The sequence below is a fragment of the Amblyomma mixtum genome, chromosome 1, assembly GCF_055824585.1.
Source record: "Amblyomma mixtum isolate Tamu chromosome 1, ASM5582458v1, whole genome shotgun sequence".
Lineage (NCBI taxonomy): Eukaryota > Metazoa > Arthropoda > Arachnida > Ixodida > Ixodidae > Amblyomma > Amblyomma mixtum.
This window is the reverse complement of record NC_143012.1, coordinates 39,530,107-39,554,945: the sequence shown is the minus strand read 5'-3', so window position 1 is coordinate 39,554,945 and position 24,839 is coordinate 39,530,107. Positions and strand designations below refer to the sequence as shown.

General features: G+C 43.3%; 1 protein-coding gene across 1 annotated transcript in view; it reads right to left on the bottom strand.

Annotated features, from left to right (window-relative positions):
- The window catches only part of bt (projectin protein bent), a 221,564-nt gene that overhangs the window by 17,595 nt on the left and 179,130 nt on the right, over positions 1-24,839 (bottom strand). The window contains exons 86-122 of the mRNA XM_089548430.1: positions 24,630-24,821; positions 24,102-24,206; positions 23,191-23,388; positions 22,507-22,809; positions 21,278-21,438; positions 20,170-20,293; positions 19,753-20,052; positions 18,675-18,977; positions 18,020-18,138; positions 17,737-17,902; positions 17,455-17,597; positions 16,708-16,867; positions 15,595-15,783; positions 15,032-15,145; positions 14,824-14,928; positions 13,717-13,914; positions 12,699-12,810; positions 11,548-11,726; positions 10,482-10,760; positions 9,437-9,609; positions 8,604-8,733; positions 7,296-7,601; positions 5,993-6,277; positions 4,776-5,063; positions 4,357-4,522; positions 3,875-3,996; positions 3,748-3,783; positions 3,562-3,627; positions 3,338-3,428; positions 2,973-3,176; positions 2,065-2,206; positions 1,783-1,982; positions 1,548-1,700; positions 1,397-1,442; positions 1,210-1,290; positions 993-1,098; positions 522-639 (exon numbers count right to left, since the gene is read on the bottom strand). Of these exons, the coding sequence (XP_089404556.1) occupies positions 522-639; positions 993-1,098; positions 1,210-1,290; positions 1,397-1,442; positions 1,548-1,700; positions 1,783-1,982; positions 2,065-2,206; positions 2,973-3,176; positions 3,338-3,428; positions 3,562-3,627; positions 3,748-3,783; positions 3,875-3,996; positions 4,357-4,522; positions 4,776-5,063; positions 5,993-6,277; positions 7,296-7,601; positions 8,604-8,733; positions 9,437-9,609; positions 10,482-10,760; positions 11,548-11,726; positions 12,699-12,810; positions 13,717-13,914; positions 14,824-14,928; positions 15,032-15,145; positions 15,595-15,783; positions 16,708-16,867; positions 17,455-17,597; positions 17,737-17,902; positions 18,020-18,138; positions 18,675-18,977; positions 19,753-20,052; positions 20,170-20,293; positions 21,278-21,438; positions 22,507-22,809; positions 23,191-23,388; positions 24,102-24,206; positions 24,630-24,821 (6,163 nt within the window). The remainder of the gene's footprint in view (positions 1-521; positions 640-992; positions 1,099-1,209; positions 1,291-1,396; positions 1,443-1,547; positions 1,701-1,782; positions 1,983-2,064; positions 2,207-2,972; positions 3,177-3,337; positions 3,429-3,561; positions 3,628-3,747; positions 3,784-3,874; positions 3,997-4,356; positions 4,523-4,775; positions 5,064-5,992; positions 6,278-7,295; positions 7,602-8,603; positions 8,734-9,436; positions 9,610-10,481; positions 10,761-11,547; positions 11,727-12,698; positions 12,811-13,716; positions 13,915-14,823; positions 14,929-15,031; positions 15,146-15,594; positions 15,784-16,707; positions 16,868-17,454; positions 17,598-17,736; positions 17,903-18,019; positions 18,139-18,674; positions 18,978-19,752; positions 20,053-20,169; positions 20,294-21,277; positions 21,439-22,506; positions 22,810-23,190; positions 23,389-24,101; positions 24,207-24,629; positions 24,822-24,839) is intronic.

Genomic DNA, 24,839 nt, shown 5'->3' with positions numbered 1-24,839 from the left:
GCAGTGTTATGGCTTCAATTTAATGAATTCTTACACCGCAAACAAACCAACTTATTTTCAGTGCGAACTACACTGAGGATGCCTTTAGAGGGTGCTAAATAAATTCAGAACACTAGGTGTTTTTTATCACGAATCAATAGAAAAATAAACGCTTGTTTGTTTTTGCATTCTTCTCCGATAAAATGCTTCTGCCGCAGGACTGGCTTCAAAACTGTAACATCCGCGTTACAGCATTTTCGTGCAGTAACATAGATAAAAATGACAATTGAAACTGTTGATAATGTCAAGAATGTTCATCTTGATGTCTCTACTCACTGACTTAGAGTATCAAGAAATGAAGTGCACGATTAACAACAGCACCAAAGTATGAGGCACTTAGTGCTTGGTCATATGCACTGAGTGACGAAAAAAAACTACAAAGACGACACACAAGAGAGAGAGAGCAGTCATACAAGATAATTTCATGGACTCGGTGCAAAAGATTCAAGCTAGCAGGCATTAAAAAAACCGCATTTTCTTACCAGGTGATAGTAGCTGGTGCAGCAGCAATGACTCTGCAGTAAAACTTGGCACTTTGTCCTTCGTAGGCGAAGGCACTGGTTGGTTTGATGACAAAGCGTGGAGCTGCCTGCCTTCGATCTGCCGGCACACAAAAACAAAACTGCTGCTTAGAAGAAGTCATCACTGTGCAGATTTTTTTCAATTATGCCCTTCGAGTGCACCATCGCATGCTACGAGACACGTGGCACAGACATTAACTGGCAGATTATGAAAATTCCATCCTGAAAAATTTCAATGTATCATTGCTAGAATTGACATGGCTATCTGAAGAAAGTTGAAATTGTTTATAAACTTGAAAAATATCTGCATTACATCAGCCAAGTATTATAAATAAATATTCTACATTCCACTTTATGAGTGACATCAAAACTTTCTTGCTTTTTCTGCGTATTTGTTGGAATGCAAACGTTTAAGATAAAGAAAGCACCTACCGAAGTAGAAGTCGTGTATGTTGTACTTCTTGTCGTGCAGCTTTCGTAACGAGCTGTAGTTTGCAATGTGCCCAATGGGTACAGTGCAGCTGTCCCAGTAGTGGCCCTGAGCAATAAAAGAAAAAAAAAAACCCACAAACAAGGTGCGTTGGCTTGGCATGTCTAGGCATATACCACGAAGCAATGTCAAATTTGTAAGCGTAAATCGTAGGCTTACGTATTTTGCCCTGATGTGATCCCGGAACTTGATGTAACGGCTGTTGGGTATTGGAATGGTTGCCGAATCCTTGATATCACCCTGAAACACGAAGTACACATTTCGATTAGATAAGATGGCAATGTTGCTTGCTACAACAATGTAGTAATAGTACAGCTTTCGAGAATGCCGCTTATTTGGTACATACCTTGAGCCAGTCATGCTCCAGACACTCGTGTGCTGTCATACGTTTACTACAAGGGGAAAAAAAAAGAAAAGAGATAATGAAGGAAACTTTCCTAAAAGAAAGACGAGCTCTATAACACTAAAGTGCTGGAAAATAAACCGAATGTACATACTCCTTGTTCCTTGTGAGCAGTCGGCGAATGAAGTCCTTGCCTTGCTCGGAAACATTAGCAAAGGCCTCATCATCAAAGTCCCAATCACAGGCCTTCACGTTCTTCAACGTTTCTACGTCATTCTCGCCCGCGAATGGTGACAGACCACTCAACCTGTAAAGACGGGAAGATAGGTTTCAGATGCTGCATCATGTCTGGGCACTGCGGAAGTAGTCGCAAAGAAACCAATGCTCACAGAACGTATGCCAGCACACCAACAGCCCACATATCTGTGTAGAAACCGACTGGTTCGCGGTCAACGATTTCAGGAGCTGCGAACTCGGCAGTGCCAGTAGATATTTTGACGACCTCGTTCGGATCAAGCTTGGTGGCGAGACCAAAGTCGATGAGCTTGACATTGGTGCTGGTTCTTGTCTGGCACATGATGTTCTCGGGCTGAAAGCATGCAGTGAAAAAGACGTGTTAGCCTACGAAGAGGACAGACGCTAACTTCCAAGTTCGGTCACACATGCTATACCTTGAGATCGAGGTGGATGATGTTCTTTTCGTGCATGTGCTTGACGCCTTCACAGATCTGCCGCATGTAGTTGATCACTTCGGCCTCGGACATTTTGTAGTCTTCATCTGTGATGCGTTCAAACAGCTCTCCTCCGGACATGCTGAAGTACAGAGGTATAGGTGGAGAGAATGCCAATCAAAACTTTATCAATAAAAGAACTAACACATCTCGATAAACACTAAAGCTATAAATGGCCACAAAAAAATTTCACATTTTGTCATTAGTGTACATTCTGAATAGCATTAAGTGCATATACAAGAGCCAAATTAAGCCCAACAAAGTAAAGTGCAGTTCAATTCAAGTATGATATGGGATGAATTAAACATAGATGACTGACTTAATAAGTAACAGCAACAGTACAGTGTATCAACCACAGAGCAAGTCATCTATAAATTTTACCAGCAAGTTCGATTCATCAACAACGTCTTTTTTTTCTTCTTCGTCCAGGCTTCCATGAATTGTTGAAATTTGTAATAACTCAGTGCAGTGAACAATATGTAGTCCTGTAACCCGTGAATGTATTCATTTTTTGTTATCTGTGCTTGTTCCACTCCCCTCAATAATGCCCGCAGGGCCATGAGGGTATTTGAAATAAATAAATAAATAAATAAATAAATAAATAAATAAATAAATATAGTGTGCTGGAGAAAACAGTTATGTCATCACTAGCCTCAGTAGGCTTCGCTGGCAATATTAGGTGACGTTGCCAAACATTAAAAAATAACATGCGGAACATGCAAAACAATAACATGCAGAATGCTATCTGACACAGCCGTTTTCACTGCCTCATGAAACTGTGGTTGACATAAATACACTGCTTGCAGCATATTCATTAAAGAAAAAAAGAAAATGACGCAAGGACTTACAATTCATAGATGAGCACCATTTCATCATCGTCCTCAAATGCATCGTGAAGGCGGATGAGTTTGGGGTGATGCAGCTGATTCATGATGTCTATCTCCTTGCGGATGATGGACTTCTCCAGCGGATGAGAAACAGGAATGAACTTGGCAGCGTAAATGTGGCCAGTCTTCTTCTCTCGGCAGCGATGCACCACACCAAAAGCACCGCTGAGGGACGAGAAAGTGGCAAAGGTAAAAAATGAGTGCAAGCAAAAAAAAAAGGCATATCTAAAAGCCAGCAATAATTTCACATGTTTTGAAAACACTTCTTATTTACAGATGTGTGCAGTTTAGTTGTTTCTAAAGAAGTAAAAACATGGGTGACATACGTTCCGATTTCTTCAAGGATGTCGTAGTAGTCGTATACGCTAGAAGTCTTGATGTCAATTGGTTGCGGAATGTACTTGTCATAGTCTTGCACTGGAGAGAAAAAATTGAATGAATGAAGTTGATGTGCAACATTTCATCATCAGTAAAAAAAAACACAAGGAATCCATTTTATTAACGAAATGTTAAATTTGTCAACTTCAATAGTGCCGAAACGATAACTTACCAAACTGGTCATAGTTTGAAATTTTGCCTTCCGACCGTCCTCTAATCTTCTTTCCATGTTCATCCACTGAAACAAAACAAAATTAAGGGGGATATCAGAGATGGAATTACATTTTTAACTTTTTAGAATGGTTAACAAGAGCACTCGCTGTGGTACGTTAAGAAACATTTAAATTTGTGAACATACCCATGTAGTCTTTCTTTGCCTTATCTTTCCTTGATGCTGCAGAATAAGATAATGCAAAAACAATGTAAAGATAATGTTATGGATTAGCAGAAGGAAAAAAAAAACCCAGTGAGATTAGCACACTTACGCTTGGTCATGATAGGAGTAGTCGGTTCAGAAGGCTCACTCCTTCCAAAGACATTCTCGGCATACACACGGAACTGGTATTCCTTGGACGGGTTCAGACCAGTGATCTGGTGAGTTGTGAACCTGAAAACAAATAGCGATGAGTATTAAAAATCAGCAAAGAACCTTCATACTACAATAAATAGAAAAAAATCAAAATGCTTATCAACATTCTACTATTTGCATTCAATGAGAAATTAATTCCACTTCAGAGACAAGGAATAAATCTGGAAACCTTGCTGCAGGCGTCAAAGCTGAAATGCTTATTCTTTTTGGCCATTTTGTTTCAATTTTTTTCTGTTTTACACGTCCAGACTATGATAGGAAAAACGGAGAAGCCACCAGTAAAATTAACAGATCTAGATAACGATAGCAAAAATGGAGAAATCAGTAAAATAACGCCCCCAGAAGCTCGCACAACATGCGAGGACTCGGCAGGCATACCTGGTGTTGCCGCAGCGCACCCAGGTGGTGAGTGGGCTCTCCCGCTTTTCAATCATGTAGTTCGTGACGTGGCTTCCACCATCCCACAATGGTGGCTTCCAGGAGAGAAGGCAGTTGTCATCGTTGATGTTCTCAACCACAGGGTGCCTTGGTGGATCCGGTTTGTCTGTTTGGACACAAGAACGATCACCCCGTTCAGAGCACCGTGAGTCAAAGATAAAAGTTGAATCTGCACTTAATGTGAAAATAAAGGCTTGTTTTCAGTCGCTCATAGGCTAAACGAAGCCACCTTTGACAGCCAAATGTAACAGTTCTTTAGATAGGGGAAGCTGTGATTAAGTGACAAATGCATTTAAGCTCTAATGGCTTCAATGATAGCAGCTGGAAGCAAGGATTTAGAAGCATTACACGATGCTTACCACTGATCTGGACCTTGATAATAGCCGAGTCCATGCCCAGTTCGTTCTCAGCGACCAGGCGATACGGTCCGCTGTCGGTCTTGTTGACGTCGCGGATGGTGAGAATGGCATGCCGCTCGCCCGTCTGGATGTCGAAGTGGCTGCCGCTCTCGATCTCCTCGCTTTCCTTGAACCACTTGATGCGCGGCTTCGGGAAGCCCGTGAAGGGAATCTTGAGAACCACATTCTCGCCCTTCTCGAAGCAGGCCAGTTCGCGGAACCGAGGAGGCACATTGATGTGCGGCGCCGCTGCGTGAGGGAAATGCAACAACATGCTTTAAATGCCTGGCTTTGAGCTCAAGTTCCATTCTGCAAGGCTTTGCACTTCATGCTGTTCTTTAGACTTGTATCCGAGAGTCAAAATTTGCACAAATTAGAATAGTTCTGCAAAAGTCTTTAAAGCCTAGTAATGCAGGAGAAGAATTCATATCTTATACTGACTTTGCGCACTTTACACGATACATAAGGCCATAGCTTGTAATGCTGAATTTTCGGCTGACCATGCCTGTTTAAAGACTAGCCTTGAGCTCACAGTTGAAATAGCAGGGCTAGTTCTGTCAGCAAATGAATGAAACCAGAAAACAGGATAGGTGCCACTTAGCAACTATTATGAACATTAGGAACAGTTTAAATGTAAGTTCCAAGGATAAATTGAACAATATATACTAGCGAAAAACAACTAAAAGAGCAGGGGGCTATTTTTCAATGCACCTTGACATGAATGAGGATGATTACAAAGGGATTTAAGCTGCATGGATGACAGCCAGCGATCCCTGCAGTTTCAAAGTATTCCTCACTTTGAGTTACACCTGATCTATAGACTTCAGACTACAATTCCGAAGCGAGTAAGCACACAAAATAAACACTGTATACACGGCTGAAAGTCTACTCCATTAAAACGATGTAAAACTGTTTGTTGAAAGTGACACCTGCTTGCTGAATGACCACTTGTCAGAAACTACTAAAACAAGAACCGAGCTCACGGAAGACAAAAGTTTGTTAATGAGTGTCTCAGTAGTTTTGCTGCTTCACTGAAGGCACTTTCTATCACTCTCTCCTTTTCTCAAAAGAAAAACTCAAGCCTCTACAGTCCGGAGAAAAACTGGTTGCGATTTCACAAGATGCTCACGAATGAATTGAAGAGGGAAAGAGAGAGTTCTGACGTAGCAGACACTCACTCTTGATGAGCAGCTCCGCACGGGTGGTGCGGGCGCCGCCCTTGTTGACGGCTCGGCAGGCGTACTCGTCCGCATCCTCCCCGAAGATGTCCGAGATGATGAGCGTACACAGTTCACCTTCGCGCGTGATGCTGTACTTGAGACTCTCGTGCAGCTCGCGTGTGCCCTTGTACCAGGTCACTTCGGGGCTGGGGTTGCCAGTCACCTTGCATTGGAACTGGGCGCTCTTGTTCTCGATGCCCGTGGCCGTCTTGAGCGGCATGATGAACTCGGGTGGTGTCGCAGCTGTGCGATAAGAAAAAGCAGTGCACAGAATGTTATTGTCATCATTACCAGTGCTGCATGGAGTAAAACCGAAATTACACTACGCCAGAACACCATTAGGTCAAATGACCTAAAAAGGAAAAAAATTGGCTGTGGCTTAGCTTGGTTAAGCCCGGTAATTGCGAAAGCAATATCCGTACCTACGCCATGGTTCAGCTGGTAGTGTAGCTGGTGGTGGTGCTTGTGGTTAGACTTGTGGTGATGCATCGGTTATACAATCCAATCCAATCCAATCCAATCCAATATGCTAATATGGTAGCTACCGGCCTCGCTACGCGATGGGCTGAAAGTGCAACTAGTATTGCTTTCGCAATAAAAAGTACTCACTTCAAGTAGCATTTTAAACATAGACGGGCATTACTGATTCAGAATGGCAGGAATTAGATTGAGGCAGGGTTTGTGACACCAACAGCTTGGACCCATTTAAACTTTTCGACTAGGACAGCACTATTAGGCTTCCCTTCTTTGTGGAATGCTCGGAGATGATGTCTCATTCAAACATCCTGGATGAAGATCCGACCAGAGCTGGAGATACTTAATAGCTGTAATCTTTAAGGTTTGTAGTAGCCTTTAGCTCCAGAACATTATAACTGCTTGCTGAAGGAAGTGAAGAAAGCAAGGAACTGCATGCTAAGTGCAGACCTACACTTTGCAGTCTACTTGACAAGTCTCATGTGTACACCCATAGTAAACATTTAAAACATACAACATATGTAAAAAGAAAACTCATGTGACTGCCATTTTTTTACCCAGCCTGGAATATATACATGGAGCCTTATCCCACATAAGTGAATTACACAGTGCACTATTAAGTCTCAAGAATTGCATTCTGGATGGAGGTAATTTAAAATTTTTCGCTAAAAATTATGTTTACTATAAACTTGACAGTGGGTGTGTGCATTTCATTTTTTTTCTTGCACTCTCGCATAGGTGGCCCACAGAACCATTGCGGCATTGCTGCAACTGCTGCACCACTTACCGTCTGGGTCCTTGATCTTGACCTGCTGGGAGTTGGAGGACGGCGGACTCTGGCCTGCCTCGTTGACGGCAAACACGCGGAACTCGTACTGGCGGTCCTCGATGAGGTTGGGGATGTTGATCTGCGTCGGCAGACAGAGGTGCGCGGGGTTGACGCGCTGCCAGGCCTGCGTGCCCACTTCACGCTTGTCCACCCAATAGCCCAAGATGCGTGCGCCGCCATCCGACTCCGGCTTTTCCCAGGAGAGGTTGACAAAGTCGCCTCCCACTTCCGTGACCACCGGCACGCCAGGTGCTGTCGGTGGGTCTGCAAAGTACCACACGAGAAAAGCAACTCAAGGCCTGTACGTTTATGCAACCTCAGCCACAATGCGCCACGCGGCTTTGATCTGTCAGCATATGCAGCAAGATGACTAAGGGCAACAGATGCTGAAGTCCAGAGCAACAGTTCAGAATTGAGCAATGCTATAAGCTAGGACTGAACTAACTTCAGCCATCATGAGTTTGCCTAACAAGGCCAAGACACATTGTGCAGGCACTTTTTTTTTGCTTTTTGTATCTTTAAAAGTGTGGATGATGTGGAGGTCATGCGGGAGAGGACATGAGCTCTTGCACATCACACATGTGCACATGAATCATGTCAGCTGATTAACACATAACATGTAGCCCCTCTGGTGCTGCCAACATTGATGATGTTGCAGTTGGAGATTATAAAAGCCAATTCATTGCCATGTCAGCTAAATGGACAACTTCCAACACCTGCACAAAAATGCAATGCGTTTATCTTGATGGTACAAACCATAAAGAACTACACTCTTTCGGTGTGTACCATAAGATAGTGACTACATGCTCTACTGAAACTAGGGCATCATAGAGTTCCCGCATGTCAAACAACAGTGCTGTCCATGCACTGTGGAGTGCCTGAATTTAGGTTGCACAGGTATCATGTTTTCTAGGCTAGCAAGCACTTTAAAACTTGGCAAACGACAACAAGCCCTTACGTTCTCAGCAGATATGCCTGCTACTGTGCTTTCCAAAAAAGTTGAAGAAATCATGTGCCCACATTACTCTGGAAACATTACTCTGGAAAATGTACCTAATTGCTGGTGAACAAACAACAAACAAACAGCACTTCTCTGTCAGTTTTCTGCGAATGTACTATTTATAGACCTTTTTAAGTTATAAGATGGTCAGAATGCAGTGGTTGGAAGTTTTGAAACGTCAACAATACCATGTACAGAATTCACTGGTCATCCTTATGCCCTTATAAAGCAGTAACAAGGTGCATTGAAATCAGCTTCTCACTCACCGAATGGCAGCTTCGCAATGATCGGGTTGGTTCCTTCCAGAGGAACACTCATGCCGTTCTCGTTGACAGCCATGACTCGGAAGAGGTACTCTCCATTCTCAGTCAGGCCTTGCACTGTCATCGTTGTGTCCTGGAGAACCATCGCAGAACAAAAGAAGGCTTAGAAAGATCGACGAAATCAATCCTCTACACATCTAGTGTGGCACATCATTGTACATACATGCAAGCAGAAACAAAACTTGTAAACACTTCTAAAGAAACATTTCAAAAGAAACACTAGCAAAGAGTGTGACAAATGTCTCTCTTGACTTTACAAGTAATGCCTGACTCCTAATCTTTTGCCTGCCGCGGTGACTCAGTGGTTACGGCGCTCGGCTGCCAACCCGAAAGACGCGGGTTCGATCCCAGCTGCAGCGGCCGAATTTCGATGGAGGCAAAATTCTAGAGGCCCGTGTACTGTGCGACGTCAGTGCCCGCTAAAAAACTCCAGGTGATCGAAATTTACGGAGCCCTTCACTACGGCGTCCCTCATAGCCTGAGTCGCTTTGGGACGTTAAACCCCAATAAACCAAACCAAACCAAACCAAACCTAATCTTTTACGGCAAAAGCATGCAAACATCATTTTTTGAGCGTGCATGCCAGACATCAGAGCCAAGGTGAGAGAGTAATCGGTCATACAAATAAGGTGTGGTGACTAGGTAATACACTCCCTGCTTGGCGGTTATGATACACTCACTGAGTATTCAGCCTTCTATGCAAAACTGCCTGCCAGTGAAACCTTTTAATCAGTTGCTTCCTTACATCCAAGAATGTCATGAAGCAATGCACTTACACGGCAGTAGGTGCTTGCAACCACCCACTGGTTGTGGGTGGTCTCCCTACGCTCAACGACGTAGTGGGTGATCTTGCAGCCACCATCGTACTTGGGCGGGTGCCATGCAAGCTTGCATGTGTGCTGGGTGATGTCCGACACCTCCAGAGGACCGACAGGTGGTCCAGGCAAGCCTGTCGGCAAAGAGTTCCCATTTGGCATCGACATTCTCGGCAACAAAAAGGTAAATGTACTGCGACAAGCATGCAATGCCTGTGAAAAATTTGAATTCATTTTTTTTTAGGCTCACTGGCACAAACATAGCAAGATGATTTCCAGTAGTAACATTTTATACAACTCTAGTATTACGTGCTGCAGCCTCTCTGCAACCCGAACTCTAAATTATTTTGTAGTAGCAAGACCTGAATCCTTTCTTTGCAAATGAACAATGACCGCATTTAAAGCCAAACAATGTGGAAGCAAGAATCTGTAATAGGAACACCCCAATTATATTCAACACCCAGTAGCATGATACAGAGGACCACAATGCTGCGTTTCTCTATCATCCGTACCATGCAAACTTGCCTCCCATACCATTCCATTGATTTTTGGAGAAAAAAGTGACGAATGCAGGCATTGAAAAGAAAAAAAAACTCAGTTAAAATGAGGTTTACTGTCAAAAATCTGTATGATGCTATGTTGATGCTTGCATGGCAACTATAGATGCGTGCGTTGCTGAGAAAATTTGATTTAAAATGAAACAATTTTCTTTTCTTACAACAGCTGATTTAAACCTGCATTGCCAAGACAAAAAAATTACTCCACAGCTACTGTTTCGAAGTGAATGGTTGCGTGGACTGGCCTCAGAGATTAGCATGAAAAATCGCCTTTGACGCGATTGTAGCTTTCTTGTGAAAACAGCTGTACCTGCATTTCATGTTTTGGTTTATAGTATATAAAAGCTCTGTTTTCAGTGAAATTACAGCCTGTTTGTCATTCCAGCACCATAACCTATCAATAACAGCCCTTCAAAAGCCAGCCAACGATGCAAAGAATTCCTGCTCACCTGTGACATAGAGTGTGAACTGGGCATTCGCGGAGCCGCTGTTGTTCTTGAGGGTGAGCTGGTATTTGCCCTCGTCGGGCTTTATCGCCTCACGCAGGTACACAATGATGTAATCATCGAACACCGTGAACTTGAGGTGGTCACTCTCCGGCACCTCGAGACCGTCCTTGAACAGCGACACCTCCATTGGCGTCGAACCCGAGAAGTAGATCTTGACCTTTCCGTTGTCCTTTTCTGGGACAAACACTTCGTTCGGGCAGCGCTCAATTCGTGGTGGTGCTGTAAAGAAACAAGCGTCTCTTAGTAGCTGCACAAGTCAAAAAGAATTGTGCGATATTCTGCGCCCTGAGCAGCATAACACAAATAAAATAGCAAAAGCAGTACCGTCAAACTACCTGTCATCTCAGGAAGAAAACAGGACCTCATATTTACTTGCTAATTGCTTGCATACTAAGATGCCCCTGAATAGGTCATAAAATTCTGGTGTGTCATTCCCTTATTATCGCAAGAAACTTGGTGAAAACTTCACAATTTATATGTCCAAGCTCAACAGCACAGCATAAAAAGATCACTATTCTGAATGAGTGAAATTTTGCATCGAACTGTCAGCCATATTCCTGAAGAAGCAATTTCTTACAGGCAAAAATGACTACAGTGCCATCAGTGATTTTATGCCATGGGTAAAATGCATTTTATCAAGATGGAAAAATATAGAATGTGATGTTTGCAGGCCTGCTGAATTTTTCATGTCCGGCTCAACAAACAAAAACATTTTCCACCATGAAGAACAAGTCCAACTTTAACACCTGTAAGGTTATGCCAACCCAGCTCTCTGGCATCGTGGTTTAATGAGATGAAAGTTGATTAACCAGCGCTCAGAAAACAACACTACGTAATTGTCACTAACAGTGGCACATGAATTTACAGCTTTCTGCTACAAAAAGAAAACAGTAAAATCACAATAACTGCAATGCGCATCTCACAATACACACAGAAATCATGACGTAGGGGTTCTTGTTCCCATTTAACTTCACTGAAATAAATTAAAGTAGGATATGCAACATACCGGCAATCTTGAGGTCAGCAGAGCATCGTGCAAAGCCCAGTGGGTTGCTGATTTCGCAGGTGTACTCTCCTTCATCGCCGTCTTCAATTTCACTGAAGATCAGCTGGTAGATACCCTCCTCTGGCTTCTCAACAGCTCGGATTCTAGTTCCAACACGAATGTCCCTGCCATTCTTCAGCCTATGGGGGAAACAAACGAAGTCAAAGTTGTCAGTAACTGTGCCAAACAATGACTACCTCCAAATTTAAGCTGAGACTGGTGTTTTCAATTCCACCTTGTGCGCACAATTAGGTGCAACTTACGTGTGAGTTATATCCTGCAGCATAAGCAAGAATAAAAAGGAAGAAGACGTTTTATGCATTATTTCTGGGCCCATTGTAGGCAACAAATAACCAACAGGTTATACATGATCATAACTGAAAATCATGATTTTTCTCTGACAAACATGAGTATAATGGTTTCCTTCGAGCCTGCACACAGAACTACCGACTGAATTTCGTTTCTTTTTTTTTTCACTTTTGATTGATTACGTCAGCAATAGGCTGCTATGTGATATTTCTCCTTAAGTACGCTGCAAACACTCCACTGCACAGTTTGCACCACATTAATTTTTCAAAATTATTAGGTACTAGTATGTTGCTCAGGAATTTAGCAGTCATCATTTTTTCCCCCAGATGTGCTGCGATCATAAACTCAAGTGTCACCATTGATTCCACCTAAATATCAGTAACTCTGACAGTGCAGTGGCCAGGAAAACCAAATGCTAAGTTCAAAAGTGTTTTTAATAATAAGAGATTATGCTTGAAGGTCATTACTAAAAACAGCGCAACTACAAGAACAAGCAGAAGAGACAATATACGCACTCTGGAGCAGTGACATTGCCTCTTCTTTTTGTCCTCGAAGATGCACCATTTGAAAATTTTTTAACCAAATAGCACAACTTCAGATCCTGGTAACTTGAAGCTCATAATCCCATTTACTATTACTTCTGTGAATAGTGATGCACTTTTGGCAAGCCAAAATGGCAGTCACTAGTGAAGTCCTCCACGACTATGTCTATACCACTGCATTAGCATTATTCATCCAAGAAAAGCCATTAGCTCATAGACAGAGTTCTTCGAATACCATACAGACTCGATAGGGATACTCACCATCTTGATGTTGGTACAGGCTTTCCAACGGCTTCACACTCAAGAATGACCTGCTTTTTAAGGCTGACATTCTTGTTGAAGAGTTTCCGCACAAACTCCGGCTTTACTCCATCTGGATTGAACACAATAAAGACAAAGTTTGAGGAAAGGAGTATGGTGTTACATTAAGCACATTGCCTTAAAACATAAGAACACACACACCGTAATACATTTCTTATACAACCACTAACAATTCTCAGTATAAGTGCTTATCATGACAATCAGTATACCTGTCCATCAAGATCGATCAGAAAGTACAACCCGAGAATTCAAAATTTCACAACGCCATCAAAAAACCACACCTGTACTTTCAGTCGGTATTTAAATAAGCTAAAATGATTCAATCGCAAACAATTCATCTGGATGACTTTCTATTTGTTAGCAACTTACATAATATTTCATTCTGCTGTGCTCTTTTCTTAATTCTGCATTCTATGTCTTGCTTATAAATATGTCCAACATTTTTTTTTGAAGTACTTTAACTGATTTATCGCTGACATTTATCTGTAATGTGCTTCAATATACAGCTCCATTTCCCCTCTCCTTGTCTCTTGCATGTTCAATGAAATGTGCCCATTTGTATGGCAGAACTTGCATCCACATACTAGAGCTTTTCATTTTTCATGTTCAAACCGACGTTTATACTATGTGTGCATATTAATGCGTAATTTAGCCATTCTTGTATTCAAATGTTCTCCACGAAGCATGTCACAGAGCCATGCCTCTTGCGTGCATTTGTATGCAGAGGTCTTGACAGAATGAAAAAGAAAACTTCTCCCTCACAATAACAACTGAAAATTATGTTCATACAGTACATCTTTCTCTCTTTTGTTTCAGCCCTAAGAAAACCAAAATAGAGTCCACCTATGTCATTGTCCCCACCCAATATTCCCTCAATGTGCTTTCTGGTGATGACGTGGCAATTTATTTCCACACAATTGTACACCCTGCAAAAAAGAAAGGCTAAGAAGGCACAAACCTGTATACTCGGTGGCCTTTATCGGTGTGGTGCACATGGACGGCTCGCTCTTGCCGGCCGCATTGACGGCGTACACGCGGAACTCGTACTCATTGTTCTCCTTGAGCTTCATGTCCGTGTAGTCACAGTCCAGGATTGTGTAGTCATTGGACACCAGCCAGAACGGGCTGCCGACTTCACGACGCTCCACAATGTAGCCTGCAAGGAAGGTGTTCACCATGCTGTAAGCACTGACAAACTGGCAGGACGAACAAAAGCATAAATTTGCCATGCATGCAGTTCACTCGCTTGAAATGCTCCAAGTAGGCATTTTTTTCTACTTTGCAACAACCTTGTAGTCATATAAGGCCATCAGGTTCAAAAGATATAACCATTAGGTTGCATCTTTTTAGGTTACGTGCTCACATAATAGGAGCCTACAAGCAGTATACTATTGCAGGTATATATGAAGACATTTACAATACGTGTAGTCGAGACAGTTATGTCAGGGAACAGATTAACTCTATTCTTAAACCAAAATTTCCTTTGGTTCTGTAATAACAATGCAAGACTCAATTTTTAATAGCTAAGTTACCTCAAAGGGTGCATCACGTCAGGTTTGAATATTTAATTTTATACTGACCCACACTGTATACAGGGAATGTGAACAAGGCAACACTGCAATTCATTTTTTTCTCTTCCAGACGTGCACAAATTTGAGAATGAGTACTTAAAAAAAGGCTGTTTAACTACAGCTTCACTAGACCCAAGAAAAAAAAAACTATCTAAAAAAAAAGATACCACGTCTGAGAAACAGCCAGTTACTAACACACAAACACACACTCATAGACACAAAACAGAAGTTGAATAAAAAAAAATGCCCTTTATGACCAAAAATATCAAGAAAAAATTGATCATGAGAAGGTATAAAAGAGGTTGTTGAGAATTCAAAGCCCCTCATATCAGCATAACGCTTGCGATAGGTTTAAGAGGCACTTGCCACTGCACATTAACCTCAATACAATCGTCATTTCTTTGATGATGACCAAGTGCAGTAAATTAGACTGATCGCAATAAACCAAACTAGAATGAATAGATCATGACTGCAATAAAACAAGCCATAAATACCTGTAATGCGGCTGCCTCCATCCGACCGAGGCTTCTCCCACTTGAGGTCACAGTAGCTCTTGCCGACCTTGACGACCTGGACATTCTGAGGTGGCGATGGGACGGCTGCGACAAAAGCAGTGTCACCCAGTTAGCTTTGAATGCACAGACAAGTCAGCAACCAAATGCAAGCAAAACAATTTAAAAAAAAAAACAGAAGACTGCGTACTGAATTTGGGCTTCAGCCGCAGCGTTGCCGTAGGCTCGCTAGGTTCACTGAAGCCAGCAGCGTTCTTAGCCTTCACCCTGAACTCGTAGTCCTTGCCCTCGAACAGTCTGGTGACTGCGCACAAAATGCAAGAAAAAGAGAGAACAGCAAATGAAGCACTGAACTGAAGGGTGCAGAGATTATGATCGTGAGAGAGGCGCTTAACTCAGCAGAGAGTAATAAGGATGCTTTGTGCAAGGTCTCCTTTTAAAAAAAGTAATTGAATGGTACCAACAAACACCAAGACAAATGGAAGACCCATTGAATCAGTGCAACAACCAGTTCCAGTCACTGTCTTAACCTTCACAAATCTGCCCTTTCAGCGCAGCATTTTTTTTTCTCATTCAAAAAGCTCGTTATGAGCTTTGAAATGACCCTTTCTTGGGTGCCCTTCTGCATTACAAAAACCAATTAAATCTTTATGTTCTATACTTTGCAAGTTGGCAGGAGTCATTAACGCTTCAGAAGAAAAATCTGCTGCATAGCTGCAGTTGCAAGCTAAAAGAAGGAGGATAAACCCTCACCAGTATAGGACGTGTCCTTGACAAGGCCATCAGTGGCGATTCGCCACTTGCCATCGATGGGCTCACGATACTCGACCTGGTAGCCTTGGATCTTGGAGCCACCATCGCTGGCAGGACGATCCCACCTCAGGCTCACACTGGTCACGTCATAATCCACAATGTCGGGACGGCCTGGTGGGCTTGGCACATCTAAAAGTGAAAGTAATGGACTGATTTGTACTGTCTTGCTTCGATGGTGATACGGCACACCGGCAACCCACTCCGGCAACCTCTATTCCTCAGCCCTGGTGGCACTGCCCACAACTAGGTCTGTTGTAGAAGACATTTTCATTGCCACGCACTCCTAGCAGTAATGAAGACTATTTGGCAAATGTTGGTTGAATGAACGTGAAAATAATACAATGTTACGAAGTCTCCAATTTCAAGTTCTCACTACTTCTTAGCGAGTTTAAATTTACTGAGGATATGAGGAAGTGGTGCTTCAGTGAGCTGATACAACTTGTGCATGACAAAAAAAAAAGAATTGTGGCTAGAAAGACTGCGTACACCAAATCAATGCTGCTCACTTCATAAGTCTCCATTCTGTGTTGTAAAATGCTATAGGCAAATTTAATGGTAGGAAGAATTCTCCTTGTTATTCAGGTACATATGTACTACAAAACAAACCACTACAAATACACTGAGCTGTTGAGGGGTGGTAGCTGGCACTGCTGACTTTTTGCTTTAGTTCTCAATATTGTACCGTTATATTCATAGAACTTGATAGGTTGTATATTTGCTAAATAATTGCCACCTGTTTAAAGGGGGAAGAAAAGAAATTTAGTATAATCACTGACATGGTGAGGCTTTGCTACTGTTCACAGTGAGAACTGAAACTGCAAAGTGTGCTTTCTTATTCCACAATGAGCGCATGCCTTAGGTGCAAAACACTCCTTTTCTGCTTTACCGCAACACTGATTACTGCCACTAAGTGTTAACTCTTAGTTTCTAAAATTTACGAGAAAAAGCGAAATAGTCAAACTGAAAAGGAAACTAGTGAACTTAGATTTCTTCAATACAAAATAATTTTCAAGCTAGTTCTCTGAACAGAGTGACTTAAGGGTACGTGCTTACCGAATGGGAACTTGGCAGTGATGGGACGGTCAGTCTCCAGTGGAGTGCTGACACCGTACTGGTTCTCAGCACTAACCCGGAAGTTGTATTTCTTGTTTGGTTCAAGCCCAATGACGTCGTAATGACAGCCCCGAACAAAGCTTGAGAGCTTGGTCCAGATCTGAAACACAAGGGCGATGCTCAATTCCATGCTGTTTCCAATTTTTTGAACACAAAGGGCTGTCACCTTAAGCACGTCATGATTTTCGCTCACACATACTGTGCTTATGCTGTACAGTACTGACTTCAAAATTAGCCACCAATCTGAAGATGTTAATGTACACCTTTGTCCAGCGCTCAAAGTCATGCTGATATCACAGAACAGTTTTTGCATCATTGGTGATGCACTCTGAGTTATGGCAAACTCCTTTATAGGGAGGAAGCAGCTACAGAGACTAAAATTTTTTTTCTCATCTCCAGTTATTCAGTATATAAAGAGTGCACTTATAATAACAAATGAATAGAACAAGCCCACTTCACAGCTGACAGCCGCCTCCTAGGTCGATTCTCAAACAGCTTCTATGATCATTCGATCACCCATTTACAACAGTGAAACAAAGTTTATGATTTCTTGCTGGTCACACAACAACTACTGCACACTGCAGTCATTTCAAAATTCCTTGCAACTTCAGTTAGCATTTGTCGGCTTTATTCCAGATTTCTTAAGGGTGAATTTCAGTTCCTCCCTTGAAAATGCAAGAAAAATACCTTGGTGGTTGGATCTTGTTTCTCGACAATGTAGTTGGTGATTGGGCTACCACCATCATCCAATGGAGGTCGCCACGACAGTGAGCATGTTTCGGGAGTAATATCTGATGCCTCCAATGGACCCTGTGGTGGTCCCGGTTTGTCTGAAAAACAGAAAAATACAAAATTTTTAAAACCTACCTGCTGTGCACTCTTTCCTACATTTGCTTTCTTTTCTTATCTGCCCACTTAGCACAACAATGCCAATATGTAACGGAACAAGAAAAACTAAAATAGACGCACCGACAACAAGGACCTTGCAGGAAGCACTGTCTGAGCCCTGTGGGTTCTTCAAAGTCAGCGTGTACTTTCCGCTGTCGTCACGCTTCGCCTTCTTGTTGAGGAACACAGTGAACGCCACATTGACTTCAGTGTGAATCCTGTCGTCAGGCAGCACAACATTTCCGTTCTGAAAAGCACAACGAAAGGAGAATGTTTGCGGGTTCCAAGTGCCACCAGGGTAGTTCAAAGAAGCAACCTCAAGCATGTTTCAGGCAATTAACAGGTGGCTTAATTCAGAACTCACTATAGTCCAGGACGCCTCTGGTGCCGGACTTCCGCTGTATGGCACCCTGATGGTGAACTCTTCACCAGCCAGGACCACGATGTCACGCATGGCGAAGCCACTGTCGATCTTGGGTGCAGCTGCAAAAGCAGACAAAAACAAATAAAAAAAGGCACTTTAAGACAAACTACGGGAAAAGGTTATTGAACTGCGGCAAGTAGAAATCTTGCCATCCACCATTGCCTAGAGCTTGAAACATGAAGCCTTTTTACTTAAATGTCAGTACAGAGCTCAAATTGCATTGGCCACGTTTACTCACATAATAGATGAACTTGTGCAATGAAAGCACCTGTTGTTTTGGTTATAGAAATTATAAATTTTTGCTACTCTTACCTCACGTAATGAACATAACCCCCCAATTTTTCTAAATTTTCAGGGGAAATAAAAGGTGCATTCATTATGCAAGTAAATAAAATGTGGGCAAACAGAGAAACATCTAGTTGAAAACTGAAACTCTCTTTTGATGTTAGCATGCAGCTTATTGACAAAAAGCGTGGATACAAGCCTGACTTTTATCGACTGTGGCTCACAAAACGTTTAATTTTAAACTTGTTCAAATCTCTAGCATAAAAACTGGGGTGACAAAAGAGTACCCACAAAGGCTCGCATCAATTACCTGGCGGAGGCCTTGCATAGATGCCATCAGAGGCGTTGCTCCAGGGTGACTCTCCTGCAGCATTGACAGCGCAGACGCGGAATTCGTACTGCTGGTTCTCGACCAGGCCTGGAACCTTGTGCGTGAGGTCTGGAATGGCCGTCGGGGTGACGCGGCTCCACTTGGGCTCGCCCACCTTGCGCTTCTCGACGAGGTAGCCAGTGATTGGCGAGCCTCCGTCATTGCGCGGCTTGGTCCACGAGATGGTGATGGAGTCGGGCGAGGTGTCCACAGCGTGCGGCGCTCCCGGTGCGCCTGGCGGGTCTGGGAAAGTGGACAGCAAGTGAAGTAAGTAGCTGTGAGGCATTCAGCTTATTCAGGACCATACAGCCAAGGCTCCAAACACTCCACAGGTACAGTACCTGTTACTGTAGTTATGCAATCACAAAATGCATTAATGTTATCAAACTATGCTGCTACCTAAGTAATGAGTGAATTGACTGAAGCTATATGCCTGCCAGATATGAGCTGATGCACTTCCTCAAAAATAACCTTTTTCCCAGTCATCTGGAGTAGCACGTCAAATGTATAGCCAGACTAAGAACCCTAAAAAAGTGTCTTTCACACTAAGTCACACTTTCATTACTCCATAAACATCTGGCTGCCAGAGCAGAAGCCATGTGCGGTGAAGTGGTATGTTTTCATGCCCACGCTATTCGCACAGCTTTCTCGGTGCTATGTAAAGCACGAAAAAACATTTGACCAACACAGCTCCCACTTCGAGTTATTGATCAATTCGCTCTCGCCCTACCAAAAAGCTTGCCGTCCCGGTTAGCTCAATTGGTAGAGCGACTGCTCCGGTGAAGCGGTGGTCCCGGGTTCGAACCTCGGACCAGAACGAATTTTTGTTTAACTACAAAGTTTCTGAGAAAGCTGTATAGCTTTCCTTTGTAGCCGTATGGCTGCGCTCGGGTGGATGTCAATGAGTAATTACTCCCTTATTACAAATCTACTCCACCTTGGGGGATTCCCCTAAATATTTGACCGAAAAAAAAAATATGTTGCTGCGCAGGCCCAAAACTTGAGAGCCACATCGTACCGAATGGAAGCTTGGCGAGGATCGGCTCGGCAGTGGTTGCCGGTTCACTGGTTCCAAACTGGTTCTCTGCCATGACCCGGAAGTTGTAGCGGCGGCCGACGGTGAGCCCGCGCACTCGGAAAGCAGTGCCCACGACGTAGGTACCAATGCGGTGCCACGTCTTGGTGCCTTCCTCCTGTTTCTCCACCACATAGTTGGTGATCTCCGCTCCGCCGTCATCCTTGGGCGGCAGCCAGCGTAGTGTCAGCGAGTCACCGTCCACCTCTTCACCACGCAGGTTTTCTGGTGGTGCTGGACGATCTGCACAGAGAGATGAATTGATCAAAAAGAATGCTTGCTCAAGGTATATTTCTTTTTCAGAACCATTAGTCTCAGATGTACTCCAGAGATGATTATAGCACAGATCAGAGAACTCACCAAGCACAGTAACTTTACAGTAGACAGTGTCAAATCCATGTTTGTTCTTGAGGAAGAGCTTGTACTGGCCGGTGTCATCCCGCTTGGCCTTGGTCACAGTCAAGCTGGCATTCTCCTCGGTAATCTATGGGAAGTGCGCATAAAGTGGTTTATACCAAGCTTCAAATGATTCTACAAATTAAGCCCATGAAACTTTTCCCTGCAGAACAAGAGATAATCCTGTGCCAGCAATAGAGTGACAGCCGCGGCAAAAAAAGGGGTGATAGAAGAAGAGAATCTCACACAGCAATTTTCATCTTAAAGAGATGGTATTGAATAGGCCAAACACTAAACGTGAGGGTCCATATAATTCAATATAGTGTCAATGCTTGGATTCTTGCATATGTTCATGGCTTAATGAAAAGTAATATTAACAAGCTGCATGAAGTGCTTATATATTGCAATTGCCAACGTTGCCAACAACCAACATCTGTCAGCAGCATGACATCAGAGACACTGCACACTGGGCAGCATCAGTTAAGTTCAGTAGCATCATTGTGCAAAACATACAACACACAGCTCTCGTTCACACTAATCCCCAGTAATTTGGGATTAGCTGTCCACCTTCGAAAGATGATGGGAGATAACTTTTTAACATTAGTGGTACAGGTCACAAAATTACTAAGTAGGAGCAGAGAAATTCAGGTCGCGACTCTGTCAAAGTAGGCATCAGCAGAAATACAGCTGGGACAGGTTTTTGTTTCTTGCTGTACAGGTAGTCACTGGTGGAATCCTGTTCTAGAAGAGCTAAATTCACAACACTTGCAAGCTGACACACTTACTGAGGCTGCAACACAGTCAGGCTGAATGACAATACACACCAGTATCTATACAGTTTCGTGACTTCACAGGGCGAGCACTCAAAATTAAAAAGCCCTGTGGCTGGAGCATGCGCTCTCACAACTACACTACAAACACAACTATGCATAACACATCACAAGATGTGCACATCTGCTGAAACAGGCTCACTTAGTGAAAGGAAGGTGTAGGGTGAACGCCATACATTATAGAAACTACAGCGCACTATAGCATGAAAATTAATTGAATTGTTGCAACTTGAAATCCTTACCTTGTAAGTCCTCCTGGGCTCCTTGTCATCAAGATCAATGTCATTCTTGGACCAGATTGCATCAGGCTTGGGGAAGCCAGTGAATGGCACATTGATGCTGAAGTCCTGGCCGGCCTTCACAACAATGTCCTTCACGGCACCAGCATTGATCCTTGGCTTGTCTGGTAAAAAAAAAAGCATCAAACATAAATGCTTTAAAAAGAACTTTAACAGAGCAAAAGTTTGCACGAATGTATCTTCGTGACTGCCTCATCTACTGCATTGTAAATGACAGTCAAATGACTAGTCATGTATGCTGAAAACAGCCCCCAGAGTTTATATTTCAACAAACTGAAGTTCTCAAGAGATAATCAGTCCTTAAGCTTACTGTATTTTCCGGTGTATAAGGCGCGTTTTTTTTTTCAAAAATCTTGCTGGTGCGTCCTATACAAGGGTGCGTCTTATATGCGAATTTTCCGTTTTTTTTTTTTTTTGCGAGTTCAGAAATTACTCAGGTTCATGTTCAAGCTTTTTTCACTGAAAAAATATTACTACCAATAACGCGGTTGTAACATGGTTCAATACGGAGACCGCCATGCGCAACTTTTTTAGGTGAACTTTACCATGAAACGGCAGGGTTGACCACTTCCGGGATCTTAAACACGCGGCCGTTTCGGAGGCCCCAAGCAAAGGTAATGTGAAATGCCAAAGGATGGCGACAGTCGCGCTTCTCGCCATTGTCAAGACAAGCCAAGAGAAGCCGATATTTTTTTTTTAGTCACCCTTTGCAAGTACGAAGTGCGAAGAGAATGCTTCAGACGTGTTGCCTTTTCGGTAGCGCATCCGAAGATGAAGACTTTGAAGGTTTTATGTAAAAATAAATTGTTATGGACATAAAGAGAGTGCTTTCGCTTTTTTTTCTTTTGTGCTAACACGTGGGCTGGTATGGCGTGAGTGTTGCCTTTTTCGATCACTTAGCGTTGCTTAAGAACTTCTAACACGTACGGTGCATTTTGCGATGGTTGCATAAGCATGTTTAATTAAGCCTCACTAGCCTAACTGGGTAAATTGGGGTGCGTCTTATACACGGGTGCGTCTTATATACCAATTTTTTCAATGACAGCCTGCATATATGGCGGCTGTGTCTTATACAAGGGTGCGACTTGTACACCGGAAAATACGGTACATCCATGAGAACCTTCATGCATTCACTCCTGAAGTTCGGTGCCAAGACTCTCTAAAGCTCTCACCAGGCTGTTCCTCCACAAGCACAAGTCCAGTGGGTTTGCTCGGAGGGCTCTCGCCAACGTCATTCACGGCCACCACGCGGAACTCGTACTCCTGTCCCTCTTCCAGGTTAGGCACCGTGAAAGTGGTGTCCGGGTGTGGCAGGATGTTGACCGGCGTCCAGTCCTTGGCATCCTTGGGCTTCTTCTCGACGATGTAGCTCTTCACCTTGCTGCCACCGTCGCTCTTGGGCTTGTTCCAGGACAGGGTGACCGAGTTCTTGGTGATCTTGTCCACACGTGGTGTGTCCGGAGCGCTGGGTGCAACTGCATTGTTTTGAGATAAGGTACGTAGAGAAACGTGCCAGATTAAAGAAGGAAAACTAGCAAATTTTGTTGTTTAGGGTTATGCTTTGTGTTTACCAGTGCAAGGATGGTTGCAACTAAGGAAGCTTCTATAGACACGACTACAGTCTTGCGTGAGTTTCTTTATCCTGCTAGCACTCTTGCACTAATAAATGTAAAGGATGAAGTAAACTTAGTTCTTTTAGGTACCTCGTTCTGTACACTTTTCCTCTCAATGCATTACTGTTATGTCCAATAAAGACACTTAAACCTTGTCCAGAAGACAGCAAGGAGGACTCTTCCTTGGTTGCTCATCCTCAACACAGGCAAGAACAAGCACAATTTGCACGAAGACACACTCACACTTGGGTTCCTTGGCCACGACGGCAACACTAGGCTTGCTTGGTTTTCCTGGGCCGCCTTCGTTCACGGCTGTCACCCGGAACTCGTACGTCTTGCCCTCGGTGAGATGAGGCACCGTGAACTGAGTGCCGGGCGTTGGTGCGGCATTGGCCTTCACCCACTCGGGATGGCCCCTCTCACGCTTCTCAACAATGTAGCCTGCACAGGACACACGAGAAACTCGTCTACAACAGAGACAATGCACTTGGCATAGATAAAAGGCTGTACAAGCAATCTGGCAGCTTGCTTGGGGAAAAACAGAAAGGGCCGTGTTCAATAGAGGGGAAATGCACAAGGCACCCGTGTGCTGTGCAATGTCAGTGCACATTAAAGATCCTCAGGTGTTCAAAATTATTACAGAGACCTCCATTACAGCACCTCTTCCTTTCTTCTTGCACTCCCTCCTTTATCCTTTCCCTTACAGCCTGGTTGGGGTGTCCATCGAGATATGTGAGACAGTTACTCCATCATTTCCTTTCCTCAAACCAATTTCCAATTTCATATATAGTTTTCATGCAGTAAAAGATTCAATGCCTTCAAAGAAATTTTTCTTTACACATCAATATCTCATGCCACTACCGAGTCAAAAGAGCAGTTTCATTGTTATAGTTAAACATCAGTAACAAACTTGTAAAAATATGAAAAAAGTAATGAGCAGCACTACTGACGAGAAAAATGAGAACATCTAGGCTGCCACAAATATTAACACGCACTAATTGGCTACAAGTATCGATTGCATAAAGAATATGAATTATATGTTAAATTTTGTCATAAGCACCTACATTTGTTAAATAATGAAAAATACAACAAATATGAAGAAAGAAACATTAAATGGTAGCATACATAGATACTGCAGGATACAGGGCACTAACCTTGAATGGGACGTCCACCATCACTGGCAGGTGGCGTCCATGAAATGGTGGCCGCAGTGGGGCCAATCTCGTCAACCTTTGGCTGACCAGGAGAGTCGGGCGTGTCTGCAAGGGTAGAGGAAGTACGAAATTTAAGAACATGCATGCAACACTACACTCTTATGCATTAAAAATGCTCACAGATCACTCAGAAACATCAGAAAATCAGCAAGAAAGAAGATGCATCAAGACTCTAGCCAAAGCAAAAATGGTAGTCACGTCATTCCCCACCCATCTAAACACTGAATAACGACAAAAAATGCAAGGAAAGGAAAAAAAGAACAGTGATGCTGAGCATGAGTAAAAACAACTGGCATTTTGGGCTTCCCTAAAGGAGGCCAATTTGCACCAAATTCATATAAACAATTTCGTCTTTGCTCCAAGGATATTACACACCAAATGAGCTGGCTGCAGTTCACTGTATGATTATTAATGAACATGCACTGTTCAAACGCCCTGTAGAAAAAAATCCTCCAGCAGCGATCTTACCGAATGGATTCTTGGCAGTGACTGGCTTGCCCTCGAGTGGCTCACTGATGCCGTAGATGTTCTCGGCACGTACGCGGAACTTGTACTGCTTGCCTTCCTCGAGGTTGCGGACGGTGTACGTAGTGTTGGGGCAGTACCCTGGCACAGGCTGCCAGAAGTCTGACCCAACTTCGCACTTCTCCACAAGGTACCCTGCAAGTGTTGACAAAG